The sequence below is a fragment of the Recurvomyces mirabilis genome, assembly GCF_035927965.1.
Source record: "Recurvomyces mirabilis strain CCFEE 5264 chromosome Unknown scaffold_3, whole genome shotgun sequence".
Lineage (NCBI taxonomy): Eukaryota > Fungi > Ascomycota > Dothideomycetes > Mycosphaerellales > Teratosphaeriaceae > Recurvomyces > Recurvomyces mirabilis.
The window spans coordinates 209288-220170 of NW_027041937.1; the positions used below are offsets into that span (position 1 = coordinate 209288).

At 52.2% G+C, this 10883-nt stretch overlaps 5 protein-coding genes across 5 annotated transcripts; 2 read left to right on the plus strand and 3 right to left on the minus strand.

Moving 5' to 3' along the window:
- Nucleotides 1-671: 671 nt before the first annotated feature.
- Nucleotides 672-3413, minus strand: LTS14_001387 (uncharacterized protein; the record flags this gene model as incomplete). The annotated part of the gene is made up of 1 exon (XM_064834096.1): nucleotides 672-3413. The coding sequence occupies one exon, from the start codon at nucleotides 3411-3413 to the stop codon at nucleotides 672-674; it is 2742 nt and encodes a 913-aa protein (XP_064697960.1).
- A 556-nt stretch (nucleotides 3414-3969) lies between these two features.
- LTS14_001388 (uncharacterized protein) lies at nucleotides 3970-4504 on the plus strand (the record flags this gene model as incomplete). Its single annotated transcript, XM_064834097.1, has 2 exons — nucleotides 3970-4121; nucleotides 4192-4504. The coding sequence occupies 2 exons, from the start codon at nucleotides 3970-3972 to the stop codon at nucleotides 4502-4504; spliced, it is 465 nt and encodes a 154-aa protein (XP_064697961.1).
- A 71-nt stretch (nucleotides 4505-4575) lies between these two features.
- VPS11 (Vacuolar protein sorting-associated protein 11) lies at nucleotides 4576-7598 on the minus strand (the record flags this gene model as incomplete). Its single annotated transcript, XM_064834098.1, has 3 exons — nucleotides 4576-7407; nucleotides 7463-7534; nucleotides 7584-7598. 3 exons carry the CDS (start codon nucleotides 7596-7598, stop codon nucleotides 4576-4578), a joined length of 2919 nt encoding a protein of 972 aa, XP_064697962.1.
- Nucleotides 7599-7833: 235 nt separating this feature from the next.
- Nucleotides 7834-8364, minus strand: LTS14_001390 (uncharacterized protein; the record flags this gene model as incomplete). The annotated part of the gene is made up of 1 exon (XM_064834099.1): nucleotides 7834-8364. The coding sequence occupies one exon, from the start codon at nucleotides 8362-8364 to the stop codon at nucleotides 7834-7836; it is 531 nt and encodes a 176-aa protein (XP_064697963.1).
- Nucleotides 8365-10192: 1828 nt separating this feature from the next.
- LTS14_001391 (uncharacterized protein) lies at nucleotides 10193-10609 on the plus strand (the record flags this gene model as incomplete). Its single annotated transcript, XM_064834100.1, has 3 exons — nucleotides 10193-10198; nucleotides 10258-10451; nucleotides 10528-10609. 3 exons carry the CDS (start codon nucleotides 10193-10195, stop codon nucleotides 10607-10609), a joined length of 282 nt encoding a protein of 93 aa, XP_064697964.1.
- Nucleotides 10610-10883: the final 274 nt, after the last annotated feature.

Here is a 10883-nt window from a genome sequence, read left to right on the forward strand (position 1 = left end):
AAACACCAAGGGTTCAGAAGGCAGCTGTCTCTATCCTGTGGTTTTGATCGACCATGGGAACTCTGAGCTGTATGAGAATTGCACTGGAGGCATTGAGGCTGCGCGTGGTGGTGGCATACCCTGGCGGCTACCCGCGTCATCTCATGTGGTTTGGCGGTGCTCGTGCGGAGCAAGTCTCATCGAGCTGCCATGCATAGTACCTTTCTTGTTTCGAGATAAGACATTGTGACGAACTCAGGCGTATCTGGTGATGAGTATGTGAGAACTTGAGGCATTTGAAGCCAAAGCTGAAGTCATGCGATGCCAAATATGCTGACTCGGCGTCTTGTTTTGCCGATTACTGTATCAAGTATACGACGATCTCAGTGTACACTTATCGTAGATGATGTGGCACCCGCGTCTTACATAGAGACCCAGTATACGCAGCCTTTGGCAATTACCAGCTGTATTCACGGCATACCTCAGTACTGAGACGATCTGCCGGTATCGTACTAGAGCAGGCGATGTAAAAGTCGTGCTTTAGAGAACACCGAGTGATAAGTAGACGAGAATCGCCAGGTCAACGGCCATTTCTCTCCCACCCCCCAACCCCCGAATAAGTAGGGTAAAACGACTGGTGTGTCCTCCATCACAAAAGGTACATGATCCTTATCACGCGGCGACCACCATCCCTACCCCTCCTTCATCCTAGCCAACGGCTTCTTAACAGCCCGAATACCCTTCAATGTCCCGTCTCTCCCCGGCTTCCTCCCCACCTCCGCCACAATCATTCTGGTAAAATCCCTCAGCAGCCAATACGAACTATGCGCCCCAAGCATAGTAAGATACTGGATCTCCAACGGCCCACCACCATACCTCACAAAAAAGTCCACCTGCCCATTATCGTTCAACAAGAGCATCCGCTTCTCTGCCACCTCCTCGCGAGTGAAATCGTGGGTTTCCATCTCCACGTTACTCGGTAATCGAGGCAGGAGAGGAGGTTTGACGCTGTCGCTGCCGGTGCTCGTGCCGCCGAACCAGGAGGTACTGCTTTTCCCACCGAACCAGCCGGCTGTGGTGGTAGGGATCCAGGCTTGTTTGAGGGAGGAAGCGTAGGTCGAGTCGACCGCGGCGTTCATGCGGTAGGAGACTGGATCGTAGCCGTTGATTATGTTGTAGACGTTCTCAACAGGGATACATCCGTACTGTCCTTGCTCGCCGCAGATAGTCAGTTGATTGGATGTCGGATCGGCTTCTGCTGCGGCAGAGGAATGGTCGATACGGGGCAGGAGTTGTGCCTTCTTTAGTAGGAGGAAGAAACCCGCTGGTGAGCCAGCGAGGAAGAGGTTGCTGGTTGGGAAGAGGAAGTGCTCAAGTTGTGCGTTTGCTAGATCGACTTTGGTTGGATCTCGGAGGTGTTTTGGCAGTGTGGTTGGTTGACGCGAGAGAATATCGATGGACATCACGCTACCCAGCGAGTGGCCGATGATGTGCACTCGACCATTCTCCGCAAACCCAGCATTGTGTTGGCACCAGAGCTGATATACTCTATTCGCTTCTCGTATCACAGCAGCAATCATCTTAGGCTGATGATGTGAAAGGTAGTATGGAATATCCAGCATGACATCACTGACAATATTCCGCACAGAGGGCAGGGTATTAGGCGTAATATCCTTCAAGCTGAACTCGTTCGACCCTGCCAGCTCATCGGGACCATCTCGATATCCACCCTCCTCGAAAGTCAAAGTATGTCGCCAATTGACAGGCAGAACCATGATACCGCCCATACCTTCCCGGAAGTGGCGGCTCACTTGCTCCGTGCCTACTTCAACATTGACGTCTCGTCTAAAAGCGTCCATAGCATGCGTGAAGTGAAAGCTCTCCATGCGTTGACTGAGCTTCTGCCCGATACCATGGATGACCAATATCAGATCTGTAACCTGCGGCCTTTCAGCCTTGGCAAGATTTGGATCAGTCTTCCGTCGTCTGTTGGGTGGTGTGCCAGCACCAGAAGTGGCCACACCGTGCTCAGCTTTCTCGGTCTTCTGCGTATGCTTGGTAGGGTGTAGCTTTTCCCACATCGCCTCGTCGAAGCCACGCACCACCGGAATCCCTAGCTTGTGACTTTTGCGGATGTAGCTAGCTAGTGGTCGTCTGCCGTAGTAAGCAGATGGCATGAGACTGGTGGATAACAGTCTAGCTTCTCGTTCGTTGGCATATATAACGCCAAAGTCTGCATAGATACGAGGAGGTCCTTGTCGGCCATAAGCCAGCTTCCCAGCAGCTTTGTTGTCGGCACCTCCTGGACCAGTAGAGATGTCAATGATATGACCAGCAGCCTCGATCGCTTTCTGCTGCTGTTGCTCCGGAGTTTCACCTTCTGAAATGAGGTTGAGCGTAGCTGTCCTCAGAAGATCTTCTGGGTCGTGTGGGCCTCGCCGACTCGTAGGACGACTATCGTGTGCCTTCGACTTAACTTCAGGCCACAATTTATGCGCAATCTTCTCTTCACCGGCAGCACCCACCTCCACAGCACTAGCCAGCTCGTCCTTCCATGTCTCAGTCCAAACTTGGAGCTCCACGTATCCAGCTTCAAGCATGTTCGCAACATCTGCCTCAACAGGCATCATAGTATCCTGGTAGAACCACGTCCCTCGCACCATTTGTGCCGAATCGTGTATGGGCGTCCAGTATATCGGCTCCATGACCAGCTCCGGCATTTCAACCTTGTGTAACCTCGACACACCAACAGGCACGCTCATCTCAGGCCTATCCTCTTTCCGTCTCTGCTCCGGAGCAGGACTATGCTCGACCAGATGCGAGGAGTCCTCCCACACATATGTATCATGTGCGTGTATCTTCGGTCTCGTCATGGGCACAGGGTCGACATGGCGTATGTCGCTTGGTCGCTTGCCTGAGGGTGCTCGTATGAAAGGTGTTCCTGTTGTGCCAGGCAGGGCCGGCACATCCGTAGCACTCTGGGAGCCTTCTTCACCAGCCACGTCCGGTTCAACTGCCACATCTGCATGACCATCGACCTGATTGAGACTGGAGGCAGCCTGTTTCGCTAGACTCGTCCTTATAACAGCTGGCTTCGATCCAGAATCTCTCCTGCTACCCTTGCCCTCCCTCACACCTCTTGACCCAGCCCTCGCTCTACTCGCCTCCCGCACCGCTGGCTTCTCGCCATGCTCCTCATTGTACTTCAGGATCTTCCGTCTCAGCTCATGCCAAGCATTGTCCAGCGATGTATTGTCATACGCCGAGAAAGGCTTCGGTGGGAGTCCAGCAGGTATCTTGCTACTAGCGGGGGGTACAGGGGACAACGGGTCGTCGATAGGCACTTGACTCGAGTAGAAGAACCTGGCTTCGATAGGTGGTGGAGGATCCGTGTGGTGCAAGACCTCGCGGATATACTGCGAGGCACCAGACATTTCGGCAACCTCAGGATGTGATAGTGATCGGACCAGCTAGCAGTGCAGACAGACAGTTTTCAGCAATCGTTCCAGCAAAAAGCGAACGAGTTTTTGCAGGCCTGACGTGGCTTTCTAGGCAACCTGATAACACCACGCCTACCGTAGATGATCCAACCAGTGACACCCTCCCTTCCTGGATATTTTCCCAGACATTATCATATGATCCTCAACACCCAGCATATCAAGTCTGGCATGTGACAATAGATGAAAGAAGAACATGCCAAATGACCCACTTGATCGGGCATGTCCTCGGTGGGACGCGATCTCACGCGCAGCGCCCTGATCATCATCACGATGACGTGCAATGCATATATGTATGAGCAGAGCATAAGCACCATCACATATATACTCACTAGACTATGTAAGAACGAAAGACTCGTAGAACAACAACATAAGACCATTGTAAGAGCATTGGAAGTAAAGGCCGTCCATCGACCTCACAATCCATCTAACCACATCAACGACCACCGCCACCACCACAAAGACCCCCAAGAACAAGATAAACTGATCCAACATGTCCTTCAACGGCGTCCGCTCCTTCCGCTACGCTCTCCTCTTTGAAATCGGCGCAAATGCCTCGGGCTTCGTACCCGCCCTCTTCATGCCCGAGACAGCCCTATCCTTCTTGGTCAAGAACCCCAACATGATCACGCCCGCCACCACATCGTTAATGCAATGGCCAGTCCACCCAAGACCCCCATTCCACCTCTTCATCTCCAGTACTAACGACAAGTAGGTTCGGCGTCCTAGTAGCAACCGGCTTCACAATCCCGCTGATCCTCTGCTACCCAAATCCTGTGCCTAGTCAAGGCGGTAGCGAGCAGATCGTAGCCTGGCGTCGGCTAACATACATGATGTTCGGAGCTGGCGAAGTCGGTCTGGGGACGATGATGATGGTTCAGTGGCTGCAGGGCGATAGCGGATTGAGCGATAATGCTCTTCTGATGGGAATGTTAGCCATGGGAGCATTCAGTCTGATGCGGGCGTTCTTCTTGTACGTGCGACCGAGCTGGATGGAGGGACAGGTCAACGCGAGGAAAGCTCAGTAGACTTTCATGGCTGACCATGAGGATTTTTAACAAGACTGAGCTGTATGAGATGAATGTATTGATACGCACACCTACTCGACAACCCCCTGCACACCCATAACACCCCGTCCAAACCAATCACTAACCGTACCAAACTTATCCCCGCTCCTCTGCAACGCATCTTGGAACAACTCATGCCGCCCCGCACTCTCCTCCTGCGCTCGTCTGATCTGCCTCACAGTCTGAATCTGCGGTGAGCAAACAGAGCACTCCACATCATCCACGCTCTGCCCATCCGCCACACCCAGGCACCGCTGATGAAAGCTATGCTTGCACATGAAGTGGACAGTCGGCAAATCCAGCGTACCACCACAAGAAGAGCAACGTGTAGCGCTAAAAGACGTTGGCTTGTTGGCCAGTTCATCGATCTCCTGCATCTTCTGCTCCGTATCTTTGCGATAAGAAGAGATGAGTCGGTTGTTCGCGGCGATTTCCTCTCTCTCCCGCTGCACAGTAGAGGAGAGATACTTCTTCACCAGACCCATTGTAGCGACCGCGTTCGTGCTAAGAGTTTGTATGACCTGCAGCGGCGCCATCAAACCATCTTCGTCAATCTTCTTGAGTACCGCCTCGACTTCGCTGCCAGCCTCATCGAGTATCTGTGGCGAGCTGGTCAGGTAGGCTAGCGCAGCAGGATACAGCTGCGGCTCTTCTGGACCATACTTATGTAGTGCTCGAATAGCGCCTCGGGTATCTCGCGCGGCAGTGTACGAGCGGAAGACGTCAAAGCGCAGTCCTTGTCTCTCACTAACCAGGACTGTACCATCCCTGAACTTCTCGAGATCAGATAATAGTAGCACATTCGACGTGTCGATGGGTACACTCTTCGACTCGATCAATTGTCGTGCCTTGCGCTCCCACTCTGTCTTCTCCTCTGCTCGGGTGTTGCTGGCTTGATGCAAGTAGATCTCGAACAACGTCGTGTACAAATCGGTCTTGCGGTCATCTTGCAGGTCTTCGCTGTCGATCAAAGCTTCCAGGAATGTCACAAACTCATCCGGATGGTCTACGAATGAGGAGAAGGCGACTCGAGGCTTCGGCACCTCATACTCAATGTATTCGCCAGGCTGTGTCGTCTCCACGACCTGTGTTTGAGTGACATTTCCGCTCGTTCCATTGGTCTGTGCTGTAGACATACTCATGCTTGGCAGAGGGATCAAAGCTGCCAGATTTTGCACGGCAGATCGTGCGACATTAGTGAAGCCTGTACTGCTCTCTTGCTCTGGAGGCGCTTCTTGCTCAATGACCACGTCTTTCTTCGGCCGATATTGGCCAGTAAAGTAGTCAATGAACAGATGCGTCGCCTCGATCGGGCAGTGCCCCAGCAGAACAGTGCCATACTTCACAAAGTTCTGATATGCATCCTTCGGATCCAATCGGACAATGTATGCCATAGCTTCCGCATATTTTTTCAAGTCTTCGATCAAGATATCAACAACCAGGCCATGCTCATTGTGTCTTCGTGCGAGGAATGCAGCCTGGTCGTAATAGCCCCCTTGCCGACACATGATAATCGCAGTGTCGAGGTCGAACTTCAGCTCTCCGGGCTGCTTGATGAACGCTTCAAGCTTATCAACATCCTTGAGCTTTGCATAGCAGTTGAGTAGAAGCGTAGTGTGATCCGAGGTAGCTTTGCCTTCCTCGTGCAGCGCTTCCAGGTACTCAATCAGGTTCCGCAAGTGCTGATTGTCCAAGAACTTGCGAATAATCTGTGACGGCTCCGTGTTCTCGATAGCTCGTAAGTACTGTTGCATCGCAGTATCGTAGTCGCCTTTCTGATACAGGTAGTCTCCAAAACGCCTGAAGATGACATTTTGCTGGACGGCATCCACCTGAGACTTCTGCGCTAAGCTGATCGCCAGCCGATACAAATTGAGTCGGTACAGTACCTCGAGCTTCTGCTGAAACGTCTTCTCATGATACCGATACAGCTTGCCATCTATAGTGAGCAGAAAGATGTCGCCCCAAATACTGACGATGCTGTTGACCTGGTTCGATATAGACTCTGAGTGCGCGATAAACCTGAAGTCGGTATTGAGGATCGTCAGCGTGCTTGAGTTGAGTATGTCCTCAGCCTGAGCTCCGCCGAAAGTGCGCAACATTGCAGAAGCAGCAGAGTTGCTCTTCGGTGGTGAGACGACGAGAACGTAATCTTTACTCACACCAACGAGCTTCTTCGAGCCCTCGTAAGCATGCGCCACCGGCTTCCCACGGCCATCATATGTGTAGATAGCGTCATCCCTCGCCACAATGATCTCGTTCCGTTGCGGATCCATGGTCATGCAGCCAACACCACAGCCATGTTCGTCGAGTGTGCGAGCAGGAGTACCTTGCGCCTTGCCAGAAATGGGCAGTGATCGGATATGAGAAGTCGTGGCGATGTATAGAGCAGTAGAGGCAGCTTCTCGGAATTCAAGGCCAGTGATAGGCTCCTGCGACTCGAAGACAGTCCTTTGCTTCGTGCCTCGATCATGGATGAAGTCGCCTCGCACAATCGTCACCGCACCATTAGCGAAGCCTACAGCTAGCTGAGCGACATCGCCAGTAACCGCGAAGCCGGTGACAGGGAAGCTCTTCCTGCCATTCTGCACGGTAATTGAAGAGAGGCACTTCGGGTAACCAGTCTTCTTCTCAGTCTGCTCGAGGCTCCACACGCGTAGTTCGGGTTCATGTGACAGGTCTTCAGCGAGTGTGAGTAGATAGGATGTGTCGTTTATCTGCTTCACGTGCGTGACACTGCCTGCGTCGTGGGCTTTCCATGATCGGGATAACTTGAAGGACTTGTCAAGTAGGTGGACAACGCCACCTGGTGTGCCGACTAGGATATCATTCGCGCCGGCGGCTATCGCGCTTACATTACCTTGCTGTCAAGATCAGTATCCATTTTGACATATGTCCTCACTCCTGGTCTAGACTCACGTCAAGCGGTATCGAGCCATCGCCAGTCGGGAGTCGAACAGCGGAGACATCGAAGAAGCGGAAGCTCTTCCACTGGTACTGGTCAGCGTGACGTGTGTGTAGCAGGGCGAGTACAGTATACTGATGTTAAGGCCATGCTATCGTGCCATGGACGACCTAAATGCGAGCTAAGTCGATGAACGTTGCGAGGTGATGGAGGCTGCAAGCACCGAATCGGACATAGCGGAGTTTTTTGATGCCTGAGAAGTTAGGCATACACAAGTTGAAAGCAAGAGTCTCGAACGATTCTTAGTTAACAATGAAGCAACATGATCGTGATCGAGCTACTGGTCAAAGCATGGAGGACTTGGAGTAACCACATCTTTACACCTCTATATCATATCGAAGATGAAATCCTCCTTCCCTTCCGCTTCGTGCTGCTGCACAGCCTCGCCATTCATGATGCCATGCACATAGCACGGCGCAACCATACTATACTCACTACCCATTGGACGCAGAATGAAAGGCCACTGACCGCCAGAAAGCACAGCTACAATGGCGCCAACTCGTGCATGCTTCGATCCCAACCCGACGTACCCCGACTGCGTGATGAAGACCCTGCGAGAGTTCATCGTCTCATACACTTCACCAGCATAGTTATATAACCTAGCCGTATCCACAGTCAGATCTGACCTTCCGATAACCGAGAACTGTGGCCACTCATCCTTCTGTTCCAGATACGTCTTGAGGGCAAGCAACTCATGAATGCCTTCACATCCAACGTCGTTGCCGGACATGTCATAACCAGCCACCATGGCGGGACCAAGATCTTGGGCATTCCTCACTACGACATCTGGGCCAGCTCCGCCCTCCACGAGATTTATGCAACTGCCGAGAACGTGGCCGGACTTCTGAACATCCATTCTGATGTCTAGATTGCAAGTTGAGGCCAGCGTCGCAATCTTGTCGACAATAACGCCTCCAAGTCGCAGTACGTCCTGGAGCGCAATTGAACTTAGTAGTACAGCGTGCGAGGATAGGTTGCCCTGTATGCCCATCTCATGGGAACAACATCACTTCGAATGTCTCGCGATTCACCCCATGGAAGAACCCAAGATGGTGTGGCGATCTTGCCATCACAATCGTGCGTTCCATTATTGTCAGTTTCTCGGAATACATCCAGATTTTGAAGCTCTCCAATAGCTGCTCGCGTGGCATCGCGGTAAATGTCTCGGATAGGCCTTGTGTAATCAATTTCGAGTAGATCGGAGGACGCGTTCGAAGATCGGGGTTTTAACAAGCCGAGCATGCCGAATACGAAGTCTCGTGGATCCGTAGCTCGAAAGCCGGTGCTATAGGTGTAGAGTCCGAGAAGATCAATATGTAGCCCGCCGCGCCGGTTGTACATGCCGAAAACAGGGTCTGCCAATTCGTAAAGGTGAAATGCAGCAGTGAGGATGTCATGGTCCAATTCATCCTCGCCCCTGACATACCTACACAGGATCCACACTGCAACTCTCACTACAGTGGTCAGATCGACCTCGAGCCCACCCCAAAAGCACAAGCTGATTGGAGCGAGCGCGACTTATTGTAGTACCCATACTCGGCTGAACCTGTTCACTAGGTAGATTATACATTCAGCAAACGAACCACATAGCGTCTAGAGAGGGACTCTAACGATCCACTTACCAAGGCTCGGAGAATAGGGCTGCCAGTGCACGACACGAGACGCCCTCTGGGTAGGTAGTCAAAGGCTTGCCGCATCATGTGTTGCTACTCATACAGTACAGCCTTAAAATTCATGTAGTTCGTCGTCTCATACTCCATCTGCAGCCGAATCAACAGCAGCGACTCGTACGCAGCTCGAGCCAGGGCGCCACCTTCTCCAAGGTAGACCAGATTGAGCTTGGTCCGACTGTAAATGTCTTGCATCAGCCTGACCTGCTGTCCACGTTCTGTAGCGTCCTGTTGGTTGATGCACAACGAGTCGATCCATAGTACGCGGGATGCATTTTCCAAGCGAACGCGCCGTAGCGCTTTCTCGGCAGCTGCTGGCACCTTTAAGGTGCAACCGTCCACACGGACGAACCAGCAATGCTTGGGGTTTCGCCAACAACACGATATGGTCTCGTAGGTAGGATGCTTGTCGCCGGCTATGGAGACATGCTTCAGATGGCATCGTAGACTGTGGTTCGCGCCAGACCCAGGCAGAAGCTCAAGGAGTGGAATCTCCTTGCGACCGGAATCCAGAGACTGATAAAGATAATGTGGCATTTTGTTTGTAAACATGACAGGTCTTATGAGCGTCGCGTTAGCCTCATAGCGGCTGGGCGTACTGTTTGGAAGAGAGAGAGGCTACTGCATTCACCAGTAGAAGCACCGCTGCTCGTTGGGCAGTGTAGGGCGGCCTCATCTGCAGCCGCATTGCCCCAGAGCCAATCGTAGATCGTCTTCCACTCGGGAGTCTTACACTCGACTACGATCGTGTGCTAAGTCCATCCAGCACCAGCATTGCCCTTTGTTGGGGCGTAATATGGTTGTGAGTCGATAGTGTAAGACATAGGCGGTGTCGTGGTGTGGAAGTGGACAGTGGCAGGACTGCCGCCAAGGCACACGAGTCATGCATTGCGGAATGCTCGCGCGCAACTGAACTGAACTGAACTGAACTGAACGAAGAACTCCCAATTGTCGCATCGCTCATATCACTCTTAACCGCTTGTCCAGTTCTCATTCGATTGTTTAATCACAAGCATGGCGGTAGGTACCCTCTGTCATACACAACGAAGCCCACCAAAGCCAATGCTAACACCGGGTAGTTCACACCTCTCAATCCCCGACCAATGCTTCAGGCTCTTGTCGACAAGGAAGTCATCATCCGCCTGAAATGGGGACAGACCGAGTACACTGGCCGCCTAGTTAGCGTTGACAGCTACATGAACATCCAGCTAAGTGGCGCCGAGGAGTGGGTGAATGGGAAGAATGAGGGCACATTGGGTCAGGTCTTGATACGGTATGTGCATTTGTACTTTGCTTCTGCTATTATGCTGTCAATGAGGCGAGCTTCTGACCTTGAACTTAAATCACAGGTGTAATAACGTACTATGGATATCTGGACGGAAACAAGGGCATGCGAATGGCAGTGGAGGCGACACGAAAATGGAGGACTAGGCTTGGAATATTTCTCCACGAGTAAGAGTGCAGAGCCATGTAGCAATTTCTACCAAGAAAAGCGAAGCGATAAGGTCTGGTACTGAAGCACCACCCATTCGACGGGTCTGGAAGGCACGGCTGGCGGAATGGGAAGGTACGAGAGCGAGAAGATGTTTTTCATCAAGCGAGGCGTTGCGGCGTATAAAATTGCATGTCACAAGCAAGACTGGTGCTGAGCAAGATCTGGTCCAGGCGTATCTAGCCCTATAAAGCGTTCATCGAGGAGAGTCGA